This window comes from Amphichorda felina (assembly GCF_050947745.1).
Source record: "Amphichorda felina strain 45539 chromosome Unknown scaffold_4, whole genome shotgun sequence".
Taxonomy (NCBI): domain Eukaryota; kingdom Fungi; phylum Ascomycota; class Sordariomycetes; order Hypocreales; family Bionectriaceae; genus Amphichorda; species Amphichorda felina.
Window position 1 is genome coordinate 2180770 of NW_028145046.1, and position 20686 is coordinate 2201455.

General features: G+C 57.3%; 11 protein-coding genes across 11 annotated transcripts; 4 read left to right on the forward strand and 7 right to left on the reverse strand.

The window, feature by feature from the left end:
- Positions 1–1019: 1019 nt before the first annotated feature.
- Positions 1020–3192, forward strand: ACO1O0_004469 (transmembrane 9 family protein; the record flags this gene model as incomplete). The annotated part of the gene is made up of 2 exons (XM_083193908.1): positions 1020–1101; positions 1157–3192. 2 exons carry the CDS (start codon positions 1020–1022, stop codon positions 3190–3192), a joined length of 2118 nt encoding a protein of 705 aa, XP_083050856.1.
- A 379-nt stretch (positions 3193–3571) lies between these two features.
- Positions 3572–5363, reverse strand: ACO1O0_004470 (cytochrome P450; the record flags this gene model as incomplete). Its single annotated transcript, XM_083193909.1, has 4 exons — positions 3572–3958; positions 4059–4407; positions 4436–5073; positions 5142–5363. 4 exons carry the CDS (start codon positions 5361–5363, stop codon positions 3572–3574), a joined length of 1596 nt encoding a protein of 531 aa, XP_083050857.1.
- Positions 5364–6062: 699 nt separating this feature from the next.
- ACO1O0_004471 (uncharacterized protein) lies at positions 6063–7810 on the reverse strand (the record flags this gene model as incomplete). Its single annotated transcript, XM_083193910.1, has 5 exons — positions 6063–6305; positions 6379–6568; positions 6642–6690; positions 6763–7470; positions 7549–7810. 5 exons carry the CDS (start codon positions 7808–7810, stop codon positions 6063–6065), a joined length of 1452 nt encoding a protein of 483 aa, XP_083050858.1.
- A 438-nt stretch (positions 7811–8248) lies between these two features.
- ACO1O0_004472 (uncharacterized protein) lies at positions 8249–9169 on the reverse strand (the record flags this gene model as incomplete). Its single annotated transcript, XM_083193911.1, has 1 exon — positions 8249–9169. The coding sequence occupies one exon, from the start codon at positions 9167–9169 to the stop codon at positions 8249–8251; it is 921 nt and encodes a 306-aa protein (XP_083050859.1).
- Positions 9170–10064: 895 nt separating this feature from the next.
- On the forward strand, positions 10065–12813 carry GEF1 (chloride channel; the record flags this gene model as incomplete). The annotated part of the gene is made up of 4 exons (XM_083193912.1): positions 10065–10242; positions 10394–10675; positions 10728–10795; positions 10846–12813. 4 exons carry the CDS (start codon positions 10065–10067, stop codon positions 12811–12813), a joined length of 2496 nt encoding a protein of 831 aa, XP_083050860.1.
- A 161-nt stretch (positions 12814–12974) lies between these two features.
- ACO1O0_004474 (uncharacterized protein) lies at positions 12975–13922 on the reverse strand (the record flags this gene model as incomplete). Its single annotated transcript, XM_083193913.1, has 4 exons — positions 12975–13325; positions 13407–13442; positions 13507–13603; positions 13720–13922. 4 exons carry the CDS (start codon positions 13920–13922, stop codon positions 12975–12977), a joined length of 687 nt encoding a protein of 228 aa, XP_083050861.1.
- Positions 13923–14339: 417 nt separating this feature from the next.
- toa2 (transcription initiation factor IIA subunit gamma) lies at positions 14340–14825 on the reverse strand (the record flags this gene model as incomplete). Its single annotated transcript, XM_083193914.1, has 3 exons — positions 14340–14486; positions 14554–14701; positions 14779–14825. 3 exons carry the CDS (start codon positions 14823–14825, stop codon positions 14340–14342), a joined length of 342 nt encoding a protein of 113 aa, XP_083050862.1.
- A 433-nt stretch (positions 14826–15258) lies between these two features.
- On the forward strand, positions 15259–16062 carry vma16 (H(+)-transporting V0 sector ATPase subunit c''; the record flags this gene model as incomplete). The annotated part of the gene is made up of 4 exons (XM_083193915.1): positions 15259–15316; positions 15397–15523; positions 15585–15893; positions 15951–16062. 4 exons carry the CDS (start codon positions 15259–15261, stop codon positions 16060–16062), a joined length of 606 nt encoding a protein of 201 aa, XP_083050863.1.
- Positions 16063–16428: 366 nt separating this feature from the next.
- ACO1O0_004477 (uncharacterized protein) lies at positions 16429–18544 on the reverse strand (the record flags this gene model as incomplete). Its single annotated transcript, XM_083193916.1, has 3 exons — positions 16429–18098; positions 18149–18227; positions 18278–18544. The coding sequence occupies 3 exons, from the start codon at positions 18542–18544 to the stop codon at positions 16429–16431; spliced, it is 2016 nt and encodes a 671-aa protein (XP_083050864.1).
- A 280-nt stretch (positions 18545–18824) lies between these two features.
- On the forward strand, positions 18825–19442 carry POP5 (RNA-binding protein POP5; the record flags this gene model as incomplete). The annotated part of the gene is made up of 2 exons (XM_083193917.1): positions 18825–19035; positions 19099–19442. The coding sequence occupies 2 exons, from the start codon at positions 18825–18827 to the stop codon at positions 19440–19442; spliced, it is 555 nt and encodes a 184-aa protein (XP_083050865.1).
- Positions 19443–19453: 11 nt separating this feature from the next.
- On the reverse strand, positions 19454–20631 carry ACO1O0_004479 (GTPase GPN2; the record flags this gene model as incomplete). The annotated part of the gene is made up of 3 exons (XM_083193918.1): positions 19454–20125; positions 20182–20507; positions 20586–20631. The coding sequence occupies 3 exons, from the start codon at positions 20629–20631 to the stop codon at positions 19454–19456; spliced, it is 1044 nt and encodes a 347-aa protein (XP_083050866.1).
- Between the last annotated feature and the right edge of the window lie 55 nt (positions 20632–20686).

Genomic DNA, 20686 nt, shown 5'->3' on the forward strand with positions numbered 1-20686 from the left:
TGGTGACTGTATTGATGGATGGTGATTTCGCGACGGATTTGGTGATGGTGATACCCAAGAGATCATGTTGTTGTACTGGCGAGTCCCTTCGAGGGCTTTTGGACATGGCAATCCTCAATTCAACCACTGAAGCGATTCTTATCCTCGACTGTCCTTGTAGAATCCAACACTAGATCCGTGCTTGGTTCGTTGCTGGCATATATCACTTATTGTGCGGTCGACGGTCGTATTTACATCGAGGAATAAGGAACCAACTAATCTGCTCTAATAATGAACATGGCTAAACGGCTTCTCAGGCTCTCACGTTGGCCAAGGGTGATATGGGCGTTTGGAGGAGGTTGCCTATGAGTTGGAAACGGCCGACTAACGGATAGCGACCAGGGCAGGGGTCTGATGCTTGTTCGACGGGAACCTGCAGCAGAGGCACAGGCCACTTTGTGGCGCGAGCGGGTTGGGCGGGCATGATTGATCTTAATTGGCCACGTTAAAAACGGGATGCGCAGGGCAGCTAAGAGGGAACAGTGGGAAACGGCGAAACATGAGCTCCGACATAGACGAAACGGGTCCAAAACGGGGTAGCGCCTTGTTATCCTCCTTTATTACCCAACGTTACCTTATCCGTGTCTTCTTCGACCATGCCCACGGTCGGCCTTGAATACGTAAACTACATTCCAAGTTCTGGCATTTTCGATTCGGCAGTGCGACGACGCCGTTGATATCCCATTCCTTGTCCATCGTCCTGTTTGGTTTCTTTCATCTGCACAGTGGCGCTGTGACAGCACTTCTTTTTGCCGTGGTGCTTTGTGCCGATTCCACTCCTTTTATACTTTTGCCCCCTGCGGTCTGACGTCGTCTACCACGAAACCACCATCACTGGGCCTCTTGGCACATCCTCGACGACTCTCCGACGACCCTTTGATCAGCTTGGTCGAGCGATTGACTCGTCTCCGTCGGCCGAACCCCACGAGAGAGCCTTGAGAGACAGACCGAGCCAGTGACGCGTACATCCTGGAGGCGCTATGGTTGGCGGGCTGCGGGCGGGACTGAGCGCACTGCTCTCTCTCGCCTTCCTGTCTCCTGTCCAGGCCTTCTATATCCCTGGTTCGCCCTCCATCCCTCCATGGCTCGGAGGACTCTACTAATGAATGCGCTGCAGGATGGTCCATCCGAAGCTATAAAGATGGCGATGCGATCCCCCTCCTTGTCAACAAGGTCTACTCCGACAACACCCAACTGCAGTATGCCTACTTTGATCTGCCATTCGTCTGCCCGCCGACGGGCCACCACCGCGCCGGCAGTGGGCTCCTGAGCGGCCAGAGCGTGTCCCTCAACCTCGGCGAGGTTCTGCGCGGCGACCGCATCACGGCGTCGGATATCGAGCTCGAGATGAACAAGGACAAACCCTGCAATGTTCTGTGCACACAGGACATTACACGCGGTGACATGGACCGGGCCAAGGATCTGATCGAGGACGGCTATGTGGTCGAGTGGATCGTGGACAACCTCCCCGGCGCGACGAGTTTTGTCACGGTCGACAAGACTAGAAAATACTACGCCGCGGGCTTCAAGCTCGGTTACTCGGAGTCGTCCACAGGCAGTAGGGAGACACACTACTACCTCAACAACCACCACACCATTGTCATCCGGTATCGCCGGGCACCGGGCAAGGCGGGCGAGCGCGGCGAGAAGATCATCGTTGGCTTCGAGGTTTATCCCAAGAGCATCGGGCGGGACAACAAGCGGGACAGCCAAGGGTGCCCGGCTGATCTGCAGCACATCGAGGGTGCGCTGGAGCTCGACATGAGGCCCAACAAGACGACCGAGTCGACCGGCAAGAGCCCGCAAGATGCCACAGACGGAGACGTTGATGACAACGCCACCCTATCCATCCCGTATACGTACTCGGTCTACTTCCGCGAGGACGAAACCATCGAGTGGTCGCACCGCTGGGACCTATATTTTGTGAATCAGGAGGAGGGCTCGCGCGTCCACTGGTTGGCCATTGTCAACTCCCTCATCATCTGCGGGCTCCTGACGGGCGTCGTCATGATCATCCTAGCCAAGACGATCCGCACAGACATTAGAACCTACAAAGAGGCCATTGCAGAGGATGGAAAGATCCGGGTCAAGCGCAAGGGCAAGCCTAGAGATATCAAAGGCTCTGGTTCCGGCCTACTGGACCAGGGCGGCGAAGGCGAGGATGAGGGGGATTTGTCCGACGAGGAGGCTTTGGAGGACGTGACAGGCTGGAAACTGTTGAACGCTGACGTGTTCCGCACTCCACCGTACGGGGCTCTGCTGGCGCCCATGGTCGGGTCGGGGGTGCAGCTGCTCGTCATGGCCGTGGGTTTGGTGTTTCTGAGTGCCTTTGGCGTGCTGAACCCGAGCTTCCGCGGGGGCTTCATCAGCGTAGGCTTAGGGCTGTTCATCTTTGCGGGCCTCTTTTCCGGGTACTTTTCGGCGCGCGTCTTCAAGAGCTTTGACGGGAGGGACTATCGGCGGAACGCGTTTGTTACGGCGCTGCTCTTCCCGGGGATGGCGTTCACGGTGGTGTTTGTGCTCAACATGTTTGTGTGGGCGCAGGCGTCGAGCACGGCGATACCGTTCGGGACGCTGCTGGCGATGCTGATCCTGTGGCTCTGCGTGCAGGTGCCGCTGGTGTACGCGGGGTCGTACTACGGGTTTGTCAAGTCGCCGACGTGGGAGCACCCGAGCAAGACGGGGGCGATCCCACGGCAGATCCCACAGCAGACGTGGTACATCAAGTCGCTGCAGTCGATCCTGGTGGCGGGGCTGATACCGTTCGCGGTCATCTTCATCGAACTGCTGTACGTGTTCCAGTCGCTGTGGCAGGACAAGAGCGGGTACTACTACGTGTTTGGGTTCCTGGCGGTGGTGCTGGCGATCCTACTGGTGACGATTGCCGAGGTGACGGTGGTGACGGTGTACATCCAGCTGTGCTCGGAGAACTACCACTGGTGGTGGCAGTCGTTCCTGGTGGGCGGCGGCAGTGCGCTGTGGATCTTCGCCTACTCGGTGTGGTACTATGTCTTCAAGCTGCACATTACGGGCCTCGTGAGCAGCCTGCTCTTCTTCGCGTACAGCTTCCTGGCGTGCTGCATGTACGGACTGCTGACGGGCACGGTGGGCTTCCTGAGCGCCTACGCGTTTGTGCGGAGGATATACGGGTGAGTTGGCCCCCCTCTTTTCGATGTGTGAGGGAGTTGCATATACTGACGATATAAATCAGCGCCATCAAGACAGACTGAGAGACGTTGGCCTTTCCTATGTTTCTTTTATCATAGCTTTATGTGTTGGCACGGCCTTGGGAATGGGTACAGTGGAACGGCGTCTTGTGTTTGGAAGCGTCTTCTCAACGCTGTGACGGGTCTCGGGAGCAGAGCGTCGTGTGTACAGATCAGTTCAGGACCTGTTTCTAATTTCTAATACAGCATGGTGATACGACTCTCGGATGTGTTGCTTGTTAAGTAGAACATGGCCAGCGGCCCTCAACTCCGAGTACGCGTGCCCCCATCACAACCCGAAACAACCCCGTCACACGGGTCATACATTATAGATTCTTCGTCCTCTCCTCCGACGCCGCAACCCACTCATCCAATTTAGCACCAGGGCGCACCTTGAGCCCCACCTTGAACGGCTTGGGGTCCGTCGTCAGCGACGTGGGCTTGGCGTTGCACTCGATGGGGTCCAGGCTGGGCCGGTCGCCTGGGTCCTGCGCGGGGAGAACCTCGAAGGCGGTGATGAGCCGGATGTAGGCCGTGTATAGCTCGCGGTTGGCGAGGTGCGACCCGGCGCACATGCGCGACCCGGCGCCGTATGCGTAGTGCGGCGTGCCTCCGCCCCCAACGAGGGTCTCGTCGTCGTCGAGGAAGCGCTCGGGGACGAACTGGCCGGGCAGCTTGAAGCGGGACTCGTCGTGGTCGGCGGCGTAGGCGTTCTGCATTTCCCCATGTCAGGGGGCTAGCTTGGGCGAGGGGGAGAGGAAAGGGGGGATAGGGAAGTAGACAGAGGGGGAGAGAGAAAAAAATAGGACACACCATGAAGAAGGTGGTGCCGGCGGGGATGACAGCCCCCTCGTAGGGAATGTCCCTGATGCTCGTCCGCGGCAGGCAGATGGGGATGACGGTCCAGTAGCGCAGGGTCTCCTTGACGAGGGCGGTGACGTAGGGGACCTTCTCCTCGACGAGGCACTTCTCCCAGGCGTCGCCGTCTGGGTAGGCGTCGGAGATGGCGCGCAGGGCCTTTTCCTGGACGGCCTGGCCGCCGGGCGACGAAAGGTAGGCCATGCCCATGATGAGGTTGCCGGGGACGGTGTCGATGCCGGCGGAGATCATGGTGAGGCAGATGGACTTGATCTCGGCTGGAGGGGGCTTGTCAGAGTTGATACTGGATACTGGGTCAGGTGGGCAGGAACTCGCCTTCGTTGAGCTTGGCCTCGGGATCCTTGAGGATGTTGCCCGTGATGCAGGGCCTGTCGGTGCCCGCGGTGATGCGTCGCTTGAGCTCAGACAGCAGGTGAGTCAGGTAGCGATCCCGACGCAGGCGATACTCGTCGGCGGCGCCGTTCTGGGACCCCCACAGGCGCAGCAAGGGCACGTAGTCCTGCCAGTTGTTGCTGGTGGAGCGGAAGTTGGAGATCTCGCGCTCGACGTGGGTGATCTCGCGCAGCAGGTCGTTGTGGACGGAGCCGTCGATGCGGATGCCGTAGTTGAGCACGAGCGAGGTGTTGAGGGCGAAGCGGGCAAAGTAGGGGCTGGGGTCGACGTCCCGCGTGTCCCCGGCGCAGTCACGGGCGAGCTCCTTGATGCTGGCCGTGGACTCGAGGTCGAGGATGGGCATGTAGGACTGCACGGCTGGGCGGTTGAGGGCGGTGCCAGCAGCTTTGCGACGGGCCTTGCACGACTCGTCCCAAGGCGACGTGCCGATGGTGAAGCCCTGAGACGACGACACGACCGAGTGGAACGTGTGGAAGAGCGGCCGCGAGATGAGGGCCGACTGATGCGTGATCCAGAAGTGCTTGACGGCGCTGTACGAGTTGACAAAGACGACGCGCTGGGAGATGATGCCTGCTATCAACGCTCTGTCTCTCCTCTTCTAGGTATACACTCATATCCACTCACCCGGTTGCCCAGCCGCGTCTGGAAGACGGGCCCGTACTGGGCTGCCCACCGCTGGGCGACTCGTGCGTGGTCGGTCCCCAGCTGCCAGAGGTTGCCAAGCACGGGGACGCCTGGGATCTCGGCCAGGCCCTTGATCTTGGGCACGTCGGTTGCGCTCAGGAGGCGCAGAGCCAGCCAGGTGGCTGTCAGGAGAGCCACGCCAACGACGAGCAGTGAAGCCATCTTGGCGTTGGGGATCTGGTTGGGGGGAGGGGGGGAGGGGGGAGAGTAACAAAGATGTGAATACTACTTGCCTTATGGATTGGCTTCGGTATTTATCATCTCCTGCAGAGCTCCCTCCCCCCGCCTGTAGCCGAGTGCTGAGTATTACGAGGACGCCTCCTCTGTTGGTTCCCCCGCAGCCCCAGATGGAGGCGTACCAGATGCAGCTCCAGATGCAGCCCCAGGTGTAGCTTTAGATGTAGCCCCAGATGTAGCTCCAGATGGGCGCCTCGTGGATATCATTGGACCGCGTCCCACGCGCTGAACGGGCGGGACGGGTTGCACGGCATGTAGTGTGCAGATCTGGGGCGTTTGGGGCGCCATGCAGCGACCTGTCATGCCCGTCTCCGCCCCGCTCAGATGATCGGATGGCTTGTCGGCATATCCAGACCGGAGGAAAATGCCCAGGGCCTCTACATGATACATACAATGTACATAGACGGAGTAATAATAGTACTAGTATCAATACCGGTTCCTCCGGCCCCGAACCCCGGAATCCGGAGTCCCCACAGTCCCCCCACAGTTCCCCACTACGGCATCCGAGTCCGGCTCTACGCCGATATGTTAGTACTATTAGTACTAGTAGTATTACCTTCCTAACGCAAAGAGAAACATGTATCATGGTACTTTGCTGTGCGTGTGTAGCATGAGCACCCCGTGCTACTGGTAAAGGCACCCGTCTCTTCCTGGCGCAGCGGCCATGTGCTCGTCGTCAAATGGCTTCGCCATGACCGCCTCTCTCACCACCTCGAATGCGTCATATCCGTACAGCCACGACTGCACCTCTGGACATATCAGCCTGCTCGGCAACGGGCCCTCCGGCTGATCCTTTCCCAGCTGCGACAGGAAGATCTGGTCGCGAGCCTCCTGCTCGGGGCCATCTGCCATGTGATACGACTCTCGCTGCGGGTTGCACACATAAGTACTGGTGCCCTCATCTGCCGAGGGAACCGTTGGGGTGCACATGTGGACCCACCTGCTTGAACGTCTCCCTGACAATCGCCTCGCCTCGCGACTTGCGCAGCTTCTCGTACATGTCCAGCGCCTTGGGCACCTGCTCCTTGGATCGTATGCAGCCCAGGAGCAGGCCAAGCACTGCGCCGTCTTCGATGGCCGAGCCGGCCCCTTGCGCGAGATACGGGAGCATGGGATGGCAAGCGTCCCCCCTGGCCGAAAGAAAAAGCCCCTTGTTAGTGTCTGTCTCTTGCTTTCTCATGCTCAGGAGGTCCACGGACGTACACAAAGACAAAGTTGGACTTGTCGCTGATCCACGATGGGAGCTCGTGCCCTGGAAATGGCAGCAGTCAGCCAGCTTGATTGCCACCTGTTTCACACCCGGGTGGCCAGAGCGTGGACCCACGGTACATCAGCTTCCACCGATCCACACTGTCGACCATGGCGAGGAATCTCGTGAGGATGGGGTCCCAGCCGCTGAACAGGGCTCGCATCTCCTCCACGGATCCCGGCTGCCTCTTCACCCCCGGCGCGAGTGTATCGGGCACCGCCAGCACGAGGTTGTACATTGTGCCCGCGCGCAGCGAGTAGCCCACGGCGTGCGAGCCGGGGCCGATCCAGAAGTGCACCTTGGGCCTCGTCACCCAGAGCCTCAGCTCCGGGTCGTCGATCTGGTCGAGGTGGAGGACCACGCGGTACACCAGGTCGCCTGTCGGCCACGGCGGGTCGTCGGTGCCCAGGAAGCTGGACCGGCATCTCGACCACAGCCCATCGGCCGCGACGAGCAGGTCGGCCCTCGCCCGGTCGCCCGACTCGGTGGTCAGCGCGGGCAGGTCAAAGTCGACGGCGTCGACCCTGTCGCCCATCCGGAAGCGCACGCCCAGCTCGCGCGCGCGGTCGTACAGCGCCAGCTGCAGGTCGACGCGGTGCATGCACAGGTAGGGGGCGCCGTACCGCGCGCGCATCTTCCGGCCCATGTCGACCTCCTGGGCCAGCACCTGGCCTGGGTACCGGTGCACCACCAGAGCCGTGGGCTCGGCGGCCGCGCTCCACAGCCTGTCGGTCAGGCCCCATCGCTGGAGGATGCGTGTGCAGTTGGGGGTGAGCTGTATTCCTGCGCCTACCTGTCAGGGTGTTAAATGGGGGTTGGTTGGAGGAGGGGCGAGGAGGAGGAGAAGAAGAAGAAGAGGACTGGCCTCGAGAAGCTCCTTGGCCGACTCGAATACCGTCACGTCATGGCCGGAGAGCGCAATCGAGATGGCCGCTGCAAGGCCGCCGATCCCGGCTCCGACGATAATCACATCTAGTTTGGAGGTCGGTTTCAGTCCACTGTAAGCGGCAGGATCTTGGGTGGCTTGACTGAGCGGCTCCTTGGAAGAAGCAGCGGCCATACCCCGTCCTTGGTTCGTGGGGTAGTCCTCCCTTCGTAGGAAGGTCAGAAGATTCTGGAGCATAGTAGTCATATATTAAGTGATTAAGTGGTTTGCGAGTCCTTAGTTAGTGTGATATTACGGAAAAGGCCTGCCTTCTTATAATAAGCATAGGCGTTGGCCAAGTCCCGGACAGGTAACTCCATGTCACCTACGCGGCAGGTCTCAGTTGATAAGACAATGGTGCAGTATCCGTAGCACCAAGGCCACCGAGGCGAGAGGTGGGGCCATTGGCGAGGATTCATCGGTAGGCTATTTCCCTATGTGATAGCACTCGTAGTACTACTCGCATTGCTTGGTCTATTAATGCGACTCGCAGTAGTATTAGGCCTGTTGGTCCTGTTGGTCCTGTTGGTCCTGTTGTTGTAGACTCAGCTGATGCACCTGTCTATGCGGCACCTTACTGGTCGCTTCTGATGCCGTCAACGAGGCACTAGAAGCGGGTAGACGGAGATCGTCTTATCAAATTGCTATAGCCAGCGTTTCATCAAAGAGGTGAGCGTTGCCGGCATCGTTGGCCTCCCCTCTCGCCCCCTCTCGACCTTCAGCTGTGCTGCCAGGAAGCACATATCCCCTCTGATTGGCGACTAGCCTCGTCCCGTTGCACATCCAGTCGGTCGAGTAGTGCGTGTGGCCAAAGACCCAGACTCTCACGCTCTGCCATCCGTCGCGAGCTGCCAAGTCGGTCGCAAAGGCGCACGTCCACGGGCTTCCGGAATGCTCGGGCCTGGACGTGCCCCGGATGCTAGGCGCGTGGTGTGTCGCCACCATGAGGCGCCTCCCGCTCCCGCCGTCTTGGTGGCGATCTTGGTCTGGTCGTGGCGATGACGACGACACTTGGGCGATTTGACCACGGAGCCACGCAGCTTCCGACGCGTGTAGCGCGTTGTGTCTGTCGGCGCTCCACCCGCGTATGTGCTTGTAGTCCTTGACCTTGTGCTCTACGATGCCGTATGCCTCCCGGGGGATGGCCGACCAGAGCGTGCACCCCAGGATGGTGAGGTCAGAGTCCGGATCGTCCCACCGTGCGCGATGGAGGAGGACGAGTCTGTCCGCGAGGATCGGCTCAGCTGCAAGGCGCCGTGCTGCGGCGACACCAGCGTCGTAGTTCAGACCGTAGAATTCGTGGTTCCCCAGCACAAGGAAGACCTTCTTGTATCGGCCCGCGTGCGCCGCAAGAAAATGGAGGTAGCCATCGTAGTCGACCAGTCTTCCAATGTCGCCTCCTAGGAGGAGGAATGGCGCCGTCGTGGGAAATGTAAAGGCCGAGTACTGCTGGCCGACTTCGAGGTGTAGGTCAGAGAGGACCTGGACCTCTTTGGTGGTTGGTGAAGGCTGTACGGATACCAGCCTTCGGATTGTCCTGTTGCAGAATGCACGCATCGGCGCAGCTGCGGTACCTCATACAGTCCTGAGAAACCCAATCCATTAACTGCAGACCCAATTATTGAGCTACAAAGTACGTATATACTTGGACTCTCAGTATTGTACGGGTATGTCTTTAGTTCTATCCGTTGGCAGTAAGTGTTATAAAGCCGCTATCGAGGCTGTTTGTGATCTTTATGCAATTATCGGTACCTACTTAATCAATTTTAGATGAAATTAAACAATCAACCTAATCAAATCATTCAATCCAATCTCAACGAATACCCTCAGTTCAGTCATATCCAGTCAGTCTCGCAATAATGAAGAGCGTCAATCTCTTTGGTCGCGCTGGTTCTAGCCCTCGCCTACTCGCATGTATTTCACGAGACTGGTCGCCTCGAATAGCCAGGATAATCAAGCTCGTCTGTAAATGTTATATAATACTAATAAGATGCATTATTATGCACTCATACTTCGGCGGCAAAGCTTAAACAGGAGCCTGTGAACTATATATGTAGAGGAATCACACACTGAATCCAGATGGAATAGTTTACGAAATCCACGAGGAATAATCAATCATATAGACGCGAAATAAGCTATCAAAAACCGAGGAAAAATAAAGCACATGTCATCCTCCCCCCAGAGTCATTCTACAGACGTACGAGTACGCCTATAGAATGACTTTCGGACTCTACAGCACGTCGTGCCGCTTGACTTCCAAGTTGAGTTGGTGCCGCCAACCTGGATGTGTTGCGCCACAGTTTCACTTGTTGGCCATATTTGGACATGTGGCCCCATGACGCCACACTCCTAATCAGCGTCACACCTCACCACAAGCTGCCATCTCCAACTTCTGGCTCGCTCCATCGACAGTTGATGCAGCTGCTCTGGCCATGATCTGCTGGCCAGCATCATGAATGCCCGCTCGACGTCCTTCTCCCGAAACCCCCATCTTCCTCGCCGTCCGTTTCTCAGCTCCCGCCTATCCTTTGGCGTATCCCAAGCAGAGCAGGGGGAAGGGATAGCAGACCATCCCCCAGCCGAGGCGCAGATCGAGGAGGAGATTGCTGAGATCAAGAGATATGAGGTCCGTCCGCGCTATCCACCCCATCCGCGCCATCCGCCCCTTGCTCCCAGCTAACCTGTGTGGCAGGACTTTTCCACGATAGGTATGCGACGAAGCGTCTGATGCGACCCGCGACACCCAGATTCCGCCCGTGACAACCGACTGACCGACTGCAGACTGGGTGCAAGATGCCGCGCGAGAACAGGCGAGGCGCAAGGCGAGGCGCAGGCGCGCCGTAGGGCTCTACGACCACGGCTCACCGGGATGGCGCTACCGCCTGTGGGAGTCGTATGATGCTGCCCAGGGCTGGATTGTCGTCACGCTTGTTGGCGCCGCCATTGGGTTCAACGCGGCCCTCCTGAGCATCATCACAGAGTGGCTCTCCGATATCAAGCTGGGACACTGCACGACGGGGTTCTACCTCAACGAGAATTTCTGCTGCTGGGGAGAGGACAATGGTTGGTTGCGCGGCGACGAGCGCTTCCCAACACGCGCTGACATGTTGCACAGGATGCTCCGAGTGGAAGCGATGGACGGGGTTTGAACCTTTCAACTACGTCGTGTACATCATATTTGCCGTAAGTGCTTCTGTGCCTTGGGGGACACCACTGCAAGCTAATTGTCCTAGACCTTCTTCGCGTTTGTTGCTGCCACGCTGGTCAAATTCTTTGCCCCTTATGCGGCAGGATCCGGTATCTCAGAGATCAAGTGCATTATTGCCGGCTTTGTCATGAAGGGCTTCCTCGGCCTGCGGACCCTCCTCATCAAGTCCGTCTGCTTGCCCCTGGCCATCGCCTCGGGCCTCTCCGTCGGCAAGGAGGGCCCTAGTGTGCACTATGCAGTGTGCACAGGAAACGTCATCTCCCGTCTGTTTGACAAGTACCGACGCAATGCCTCCAAGACCCGCGAGATTCTGAGTGCCAGTGCCGCGGCCGGCGTCGCTGTTGCCTTCGGCAGCCCCATCGGAGGCGTACTCTTCTCCCTGGAGGAGATGTGCAACCACTTCCCTCTCAAGACCATGTGGCGCAGCTACTTCTGCGCCTTGGTCGCAACGGCGGTCTTGGCCGCCATGAACCCCTTTAGAACCGGCCAGCTGGTCATGTTCCAGGTCTCGTATGACCGTGAGTGGCACTTTTTTGAGGTGTTGTTTTACATCATTATTGGCATCTTTGGTGGCCTGTACGGCGCTTTCGTCATCAAATGGAATCTCCGGGTGCAGGCTTTCCGCAAGAAATATCTTGCCCAGTATGGGATCCTGGAAGCGACCCTGCTTGCCTTTGCCACGGCCATCGTCGCGTATCCCAACGCCTTTCTCAGAATCGACATGACCGAGAGCATGGAGATCCTCTTCCGGGAATGCGAGGGTGGCGAGGACTATGCCGGACTCTGTGAGCCAAAAAACCGGTTCGGCAATATTGTGTCCTTGATACTAGCCACTGCGCTGAGGATCTTTCTCGTCATCATTTCCTACGGCTGCAAAGTTCCAGCGGGCATTTTCGTCCCCTCCATGGCGATTGGTGCCTCCTTTGGACGGACTGTCGGCATCATCGTCCAGGCTATCCAGCAGGCGAACCCCCAGAGTGCTTTCTTTGCCGCTTGTAAGCCGGATGAGCCGTGCATCACCCCCGGGACGTATGCTTTCCTGGGTGCCGCCGCGGCTCTTAGTGGCATCATGCACGTCACCATCTCCGTGGTTGTCATCATGTTTGAGCTAACCGGAGCCCTCACGTACATCCTGCCGACGATGATTGTGGTCGGCGTTACAAAGGCCGTCAGTGAGCTGTTTGGGAAGGGCGGAATCGCTGACCGGATGATATGGTTCAGCGGTTTCCCGTTCCTGGACAATAAGGAGGAGCACAACTTTGGTGTCTCTGTATCGCAAGTCATGCGGACATCCATTGTCTCGTTGCCGGTGAACGGTCTGACGTTTAGAGAGGTCGAGGACCTGCTCGCTGACGACAAGTACCAGGGGTTCCCGATTGTCGAAGACAACAACTCCAAGATCTTGGTGGGCTACATCGGTTGCACGGAGCTGCGCTATGCCATTAATCGCCTGCGGCGTGAACGTCCCCTGGACCCTGGTGCCAAGTGCGTCTTCACGCCCCCGCCCCAGACACAGGCCTTCACGCCCATGACGCCGACGGTTACAGTCAGTGTGGACTCGATGGCCTCTACATCTGTCGATTTCAGCCGCTATGTTGACGCCACGCCCGTGACGGCCCATCCCCGCCTTCCCCTGGAGACTGTCATGGAGTTGTTCCGAAAGATTGGGCCCCGCGTCATCCTCGTCGAGTACCACGGAAAGCTGATTGGTCTTGTGACTGTCAAGGACTGCCTCAAGTACCAGTTCAAGGTCGAGGCGGCGGAGAATCCCAAGGACGACCACCGTATCGTGGAGGGCCAGGAACAGCTCTGGGCGGTCATCCAGAGAGTGGGCCACTGGATCTCAGACAAGGTGGTCAGCGTCACTGGCGGACGGATACGACTAAGCGGGCAGTCTAGGCAGGAGTACCACCAGCAGGGCAGGGGTGGTACAATCTTGGATGGAACAGAAGATGATGAGGATGAGGGTCTAGAGTTGGAAAGCAGACGTTGAGGACGTCAGTGCCGAGTCATCTAGTTATATATATGGTCCCATCAGCCCGTATGCATCTGAATTTCCCCCTACTGTGCATGGATTTGAGTCCACTGTCTGGTTAAGCAAAATAACAATATCGGACGAATGCCTGGCTTGCTAAACGATGAAAGCGTACAAGTTCACCTCCTCTCCTCACTCAGATCGCCCAGGTCGATGACATCCTCATCCTCATCATCCTTCCTTGCAGCGGCACCCTGCTCACGATCACCCTCCTCCCCCCGCACGGGAGCATACCCGTCACCAGCGCCAGCGCCCTCCTGGCCCCCGTCCTTGCTCTCGTCCTTGCGTCCTATGATGACATTTCCGACTACTAGGAACATAGCGCCCAACCACCACATGGGCGGGAGGGCCTCGGAAAAGATCAGGGAACCCATGAAGGCAGTGAGAATGAAGTTGGCGGACGTGTTCATGATAGAGACTTGTGTGGTCGATGTGCCGCGGCGGAGAGCCGTGGTGAAGAGGGACCACATCTAAAAGTTTGATTGTAAGTTCATGTCTGTGTGTGCGTGGACGCAGCGTGCAACAATGCGCCAAGCTTTTGGGAGACTTACGACACCGTTGAAGATGAGGTTGAGGCCGAAGAACATCTAACAGGTAATGGTTAGGATGGAGGGCGATAGCTATAGTGGGGAGGATGGGGCCTGGACATACTGCGCGGACGGCGTATTCCACAATGTCCTCAAAGGAGGAGAGACCAAAGGCCTTGGCGATGCCCTTCGATAGAGTCGTTGTGAGCTCCGTCGTCGTCCTAGGTGGTCCATGTCAGCCTGCCAATTCCCGCCAATTCCAGGACAGACCGGATAACCCGGCAACCTGTAAACAAAACAGGACAGTCCTGCCATGATGTATAGAATGAAGACCTACAGCTTCGCAAATACGCCATTGAAGGCTGCGCACGCGCCGCTGGCCAGGGCAAAGAACATCCACTGCGTGCGGACGCTCCAGGAGTTGGAGCCCCCGACGCGTAGCCCGTCGGTTCCAGCCATGACGTGTTCTGATCCGGGCTCCTTGGGACCACTGGGGGCAGCGACGGTAGGTGGTGGTCGCTTCTTGCGTAGGCGGACCATGACGGGATGGACGGAGGGTGAGGCTCTTGCGGGTGGGTTACTATTATGGGGGTGGTCTCGGATGGAGAGCATTGGAATGTCTCCGGGGGGTGTGGCTGAGTTGGGGTTGTGGGGGGGTTTGCGTGCCTGCTCTGGCGGCATTTAACAAGTTGCACTGTGATCGACTGATGGGCAAGCATGAATAATGGAACGTGCTCAATTCATCGCCGTTTCATGGATGCCAGTCTCCTGTTAATCAATTCTCCAAGGCTGTGTGCAAACCGCACTGATCCCTCAAATATATCCTGTATCATGTGTAGAACCCCCGATACGCCGAGTTCCAGTTGCCCATCTAACGCCGTTCAAATGCACAATAGCAAGACCAGAATACCTATGCAGCAGAGTGTCCTCTAAACTCTCCCGGAAGCGCCACCGCGCTCACTCGCCTGGCTTCTTCGCGTTGCAACTGACAATTTTGATCTTATCTGCCACGACAGGCGGAGTGCCGTTGTCCATCTTGAAGGTGACGTTCTTGATAAGAAACGTCCATACCTCGTCGCAGAACCGGTACGTATCCAGGCTCCCCTAAAGTCGCATTTGAATTAGCATCCAGGTAAGGCGTGCGACGACCCCCAGGACTGCGCATATTCACCTTGAAGGACAGACGGCTCTTGACGTTCTTCTGCAGCGCCTCGGTGATGGCCTGGTCAAAGTTGCCCAGGATCTTCATCGCCAGCTGCGGGTTGATGCGCTCCTCGCTGATGAGGTCGTCGAGAGTATCCGTCAGAGCGAGACCGATGCTATGCAAGGCGAGCGCCCTCTAGTTTAGCCACAGTCGCTCAGATACAAATGGGAGAGTAGCGTGGATCAGCAGTACCTGCTCCGACGGTACAGCTCGTAGAATGACTGTCCACCCGTCGCCATGATTGCTTATTTTCTGGATCGCACGTATGCGACTGAGATTCGGTCTTGTATTCGTCTGCGAGAAGGGCCGGCGAAGCAAAGCGTTGTCGTCTGGCGAAGCTGGTGTGTATGGCTGAGCGAGGTTCGGAGCCTGGGGGCAATGACGGAAGTAGGTCGGAGGGGGCGCTGACTAAGACCTAGCCTCAGCCACCTGTACCTGGTGGTAGGTACCTACCTAGGCAGTATTAGGGGAGTGGTGCACTGACACGTCATGTGACGTCGCTGAAGGCTCCAAAGGCCGGAGGATACCTGCCAACGCCAACGTGCGCCTCTTTGACAGTCGCGCCAGCTCGACCGGTCCCGAAGCTCGAAACAGCTTCCCGCAAACCCGCAACCCTTCGACCTTGTCCCCCTTCCCCACCGAATCGACACAACGAGAAGCAGCCTGCCCAGCATGAGCCTCACGTACGGAGTCGGCGGTGTCGGCTCGTTTCTGCTCATCGTGGGAGCTTGTACGTTTTATCTCAGGAGGGACCATGGCGGTGGTGGCTATGGTGGGAATATAAAGTGCTGACAGTTTATCGCTTCATAGACATGCTCTTCACTGGCAATGGCGAGGCATTTAACGTCGGGGCTTTCCTCGAGTCCGTCTCTCCCTATGCCTGGGCGTCCATCGGCATTGCACTGTCAATCAGTCTCTCTGTCGTCGGCGCAGCATGGTACGAAACCCCCCTACCCCGATCCTAAGAGCTTTCCACCCCGCTGACACTCGAACCGCAGGGGAATCTTCATTACCGGCTCGACGATTCTTGGCGCTGGCGTCAAGGCGCCCCGTATCCGCACCAAGAACCTCATCTCCATCATCTTCTGCGAAGTCGTGGCCATCTACGGCGTCATCATGGCCATTGTCTTTTCTGCCAAGGTCAACGCAGTCACGGGCCCCGATCTCTACTCGGCCGATGCATACTACACCGGCTTTGCCCTCTTTTGGGCTGGCATAACCGTCGGTCTCTGCAACCTCGTGTGCGGTGTTGCCGTCGGCATCAACGGCAGTGGTGCTGCCCTCGCTGACGCGGCCGATGCTTCGCTGTATGTTCAACTCGGAAAGTTAAAACAATTTATGATGGGTCACTAATACGCTTGCAGGTTCGTCAGGATTCTTGTTATTGAGATTTTCAGCTCCGTCCTTGGACTGTTCGGCCTCATCATCGGCCTCCTCGTATCCAGCAAGGCCCCCGAGTTCGGAAAGGGCGAGTAGATCAAGAGCGGATCTATCTAGGAAGCTATCACGATTGGGACTAGGAATTTCTAGTCTCGCCCCCTCTCGGAGGAGCAGGGGATTTTGCATCGCGCCAATACTCACTTGGTCCGGCGTTTGGAAGATCGGCTAGGGAGAAGGCATGTTTATGGGTGTACCATTATTAGCCCCTTGGAAAGTCGACATGTACATCAGAAGGGTGTCTGCAGCTGAATATATGCCAGAGCACAGCATCGACGTGCAAAATAAGCAAGATTCATGTCGGATTAGAATTGCGAAATGTGCTATTTGCCCGTCATATGCCAAAAGTCGTATGCAAGATGGACCCTTCGTCCCGCGATACATCACCCCAACTGCAATTTCTGCCTAACTTGGCCGCACAGCATTCATAATGAGAGCATCTACCCTTGACCCCTTTTCCAGCTTCCCCTTACCGCTGGGCATGCAAACCAATGCATTAGCCGACCTAAGACTTCCCACCTTGGAGCTTCGTTGGCCACCCGTGCTGCTAGCCGAGAGCAGCCCATTCTTCCCAACACTAACGACCGCACGATGATACTCAGGGCGAGGATCGAGCGGGAAGTCATGTGCAAGGGCAACGGGCACCTTGGGCAGGCCGACCGGCGAGACACCGGATTGCTTGTGCAGCGACGGTAGGACGAAGAGGTGGAATGTGACGAGGGCGGATGCTGGGTTGCCTGGGAGGGAGAATATGACTTTGGAGACGCGCTGTCCATTGTTGTCCTTCACTGGCACGGTCGCAAATGTGGTAGGCTTGCCAGGCTTCATGGCCACGCGGCCAAAGTGGATGGAGCCCCCGAGCGAGCGCTCGATGGTTGGCTTGAGGAGATCGAGCTCACCCATGGAGACACCACCAGTGGTGATGAGGATATCGGCGCGACGGAGGCCATCGCGGAGTGTCTCCTCTAGCGAGCCCGGCTTGTCCTTGGCGATACCCAGGTCGACGACTTCGAAACCCCACTCTTTAGCCGCAGAGATGAGGGTGATGCGGTTGGTGTCGCGGACCTCACCCAGCCTGAGGTCGCCGGGGCGGTGATACTCAACAATCTCGTCGCCGGTAGAGAGGATACCGATGACGGGACGACGGTAAACAGTAACTTCAGCGACGCCCACTGCTGCAAGGAGCCCAATCTCTCCGCCGACGCCAGATATTTGCTCGCCTTTGTTGAGTATGACAGACCCTTGCTTGATGTCGCTCCCAACCTCGCGGATGTTCTCGCCCTCCTTTACACCTTCAACCTGGATTTCAACCTCCTTCTCTTCCTTGCCATCGTCTGTCTTGGTCTTCAAAACGGTGTCCTCGACCATGATGACGGATGTTGCCCCGGGGGGAAGAGGTGCGCCTGTGGTTATCCTGGCGATTTCACCCTCCTTTAGCTCTCCTATTTCGCCCGGCGCGGCATGTGAAACTGCCGTGACGGGAAATGTGCCTTTCAAGATGCCGTCTTTCGGGACCACGACGGCGTATCCATCTACAATGCTCGCCCTAAACGCGGGTACATTCTCTCTGGCCTTGACATCGTCGGCCAGTACGGAACCGACGATGGTCGCATCAACTTTGACTGTAACAACGTCGGGATCAGGAGTGTGCTCCGAGATCTTTGATAGAGCGTCGTCGACGGTCACCATGGGGTAAGGGGACTCCCTGTGCCGTCGGGTGGGACCCAGGTGAGGGTCGTTGGAGAGAGGGTTGGTATTGGGTATCGTGTGCCGCACCAGGTTACCGTGACCATGTCCGTGACCATGCCCATGATGGTGGTGGTGATGATGGCCATGGCCATGGCCGTGGCTAGAGGATGCGCCCTTGTCCCCAGCGATGCCTGCGTCTTGTTCTAGCTTCTTCACTCCGCCTGAATGAAGAGACCTTGAGTTGGCGCCCGCGGCTTGTAGGCAGGCATGGGGAAGGGTCTTAATGATGGCTTCGAGGTTCTCCTTGGCGCCCTTGGGTGAGCCAGGTAAGGTGATAATCACAGACTTGTTCCTGACACCGGCGGTAGGTCGTGACATCATGGCAACTACATTCTCGTCAGCCTGTGGGTGTCCCGCCCCGGGCAAGGCGACTGACATGGCGTTACTGATAGCGAAGCGGCAAGCATCCCGTGGACTAGACCAGGGGCTTGCTTGTGCAGCAAAGGGACCACAGCCTATCTCAATAATTAGAGTGATCAGAATCTAGGAGTAAATGTTCGCAAACCTCTGGGGTCCCATCTGACACCGCAAAGCCGGTGCCGCCGGTGGTGATGATGAGGTTCACGCCGTCCGGTCCATCAGCCCACGCGGTGATCTGCCTCTGTATCGCGAGGACTTCGTCGGTGACTATTTCTGTGGCGGCAAGCTCCCACTTCCCAGGGCCTTGATCTGAAAAGACACTCCGAAGCACCTCTGCGGAAGCATCCGTTGAGGGGTCCTTAGCCGCCGTCGTGGAGACGATGAGGATAGCTGCCTTTAGAGGGGTATCCATGATTGTGGTCGCTGAATGATAAACCCTGATAAAGGATGATCCGAATGGGCTTCAAGAAAGATAGGTCATGGTCGACTGGTGAGAATTCGCCTCAAGTGTATCTAGGTTGTAAGTTGGGGGAGGGGCCACCTGCATTGATGGCCGGAACCTTGATGTGGAGCCCCACCACCCGTAAATGCAGCTCAGTTCGCGCTTTTCCACATCATTTCAACACGTCTTCCATCTCATCTTCAACCCAGTTCAGCCTCATTCACGCGTTCCGCGTCACCGGCTACCCATCATGGTCAGAATCAAGGAGAGATATCTTCTAGTCAACATCATTTACCCCCCCGATGCCTCCAAGCCCACACAAGCTGGCCTTCCTAATCTCGTCGTTCAACACCAGCCAACCACCAAGCTCACATACCAGTCTCTCATCAAGGCCATTAGAGCCGAGATTGCGTCACTTTTTGGCGACTACGGCTCTGGAGCTCTGGGGAAGGACCTTTCGAGTACGTGACACAAGAGCGCCGATCCGCTCTACGTCTCTCTTCAAGCGCGCTCACACTTCGCAGTCAAGTACCTGTCGCTCGCTACGTCTACCTTCATCGTCAGGTGCTCTCGAGCCCACTACCAAATGCTCTGGGCCGCATTGACGTTTATGGATCATGTCCCGACTAGGGACGGACAAGGTCGCCCCTGCATTTTCCGCGTCGTCCGCGTCAGTGGTACTATCCGCAAGGCCGAAGAGGAAGCCATTCGCCAAGCCAAAAGGCTTATCCTCGCCGCCAAGGATGAGGCTAACTCTGCCCGGTCTACGCTGACCGATGTTCCTGCGGCTCAGGACCCATTCACCATGGATATTGCGGACATCACGGACGAATCGAGCGACGAGTCTATGGATGAAGCCGATGGTTGAAACGGTACATATCATTTCTTCCTGGTCACCTTGATGCCGCTGTTGGAAGGTATTGACATGTCGCCGAAATCCGGGTCTATGCCCGCAGCGCTCGGAGCTTGAGGCTGAGACTGCTCAAACTCCATCGCCTGCTGCTGCCGGATCCTCTCCTGCTCTTCCTCCACCTCCTGCTCCTCCTGGTCGTACGCCTCTTTGTTGTCTATCCAGCGCTCCTGGATATCCAGCGCATCCATCATGGACGCCTCGTTCCGCATCGCCACCGCCCAGATGGTGTCGTTGGCACCCTCGGCGCCTCCAAAGACGTATCCACCAGCACGGTCAATGACCCGGAGAATGTGCATCATGCTCTTCTTATTCTCCACTGCTAGGACCTCATACCGAACAAGGCCATAACTTTCAATCAGGTTGGCAATTGCCTCGTTAAGTTTGCCAAACTTGTCGCTGCGCAGCACCGGGGACTCGGCCTCGAGGTATGGCGTGAGATACATTAGGTTATCGACGTCGGTGTAGTATTCGAGGTTGAAGGGTAGCTCATCGTAAGAGTGGATCTTATCGATCTTGGTCAGGATATTGACGTGTGGCATATCCATCTGGATCATGGCCCTGAGAGAGAGGAGGACGTTCGAGACGTATAGGGACGGCTGGGTGAGGCAGAAGGAGTCGGAAAGATGGACACACACCAACTGGTCTCGGTCAGCAACTATATGGTTCTTGGCCTTCAAATGAGGAGGCGACCTACCCGAAAGCCAAGCTTCTGAAGCTTGTAGAAAATGTTTCTCAAGGAGTTGTGATGTGTGTAGAGCTCCACCTGGCCAGGACAGTCAAAGAGAAAATAATCTTCGCCAAACTCCTTGAGCCCTTCTTCCAACCACTCAAAGTTGTGTTCTAGCGCTTCGAGGGCGTATAGGATACCGCCGTTGGGGCCTAGCCGCTCCTCTTTCATCACGTCCTCGAGCTTGACCAGTGACCGAATGTCGAGCGCCGCTGGGTAGTTGGTGTGATCGTTGGCGGGATCAAGGTTCACGACCGAGCATGCGCGCCCGATGGCGCCCATGAATTGGTGCACTGGAGAAGATGCCGGTCAGTCTGTCCCTGATAGCATGGGGAGTGTGTAGGTAGTTTTACTGCCATCGCAATAGGTACTCTTGCCGGAGCCTGGGCTGCCGAGGACAAGCTGGGCGAAGGGCATCTGGGAAGGACCGTGTAGAGCGTTACGCTCAAGGGGACATTGTCGAGACTAATTT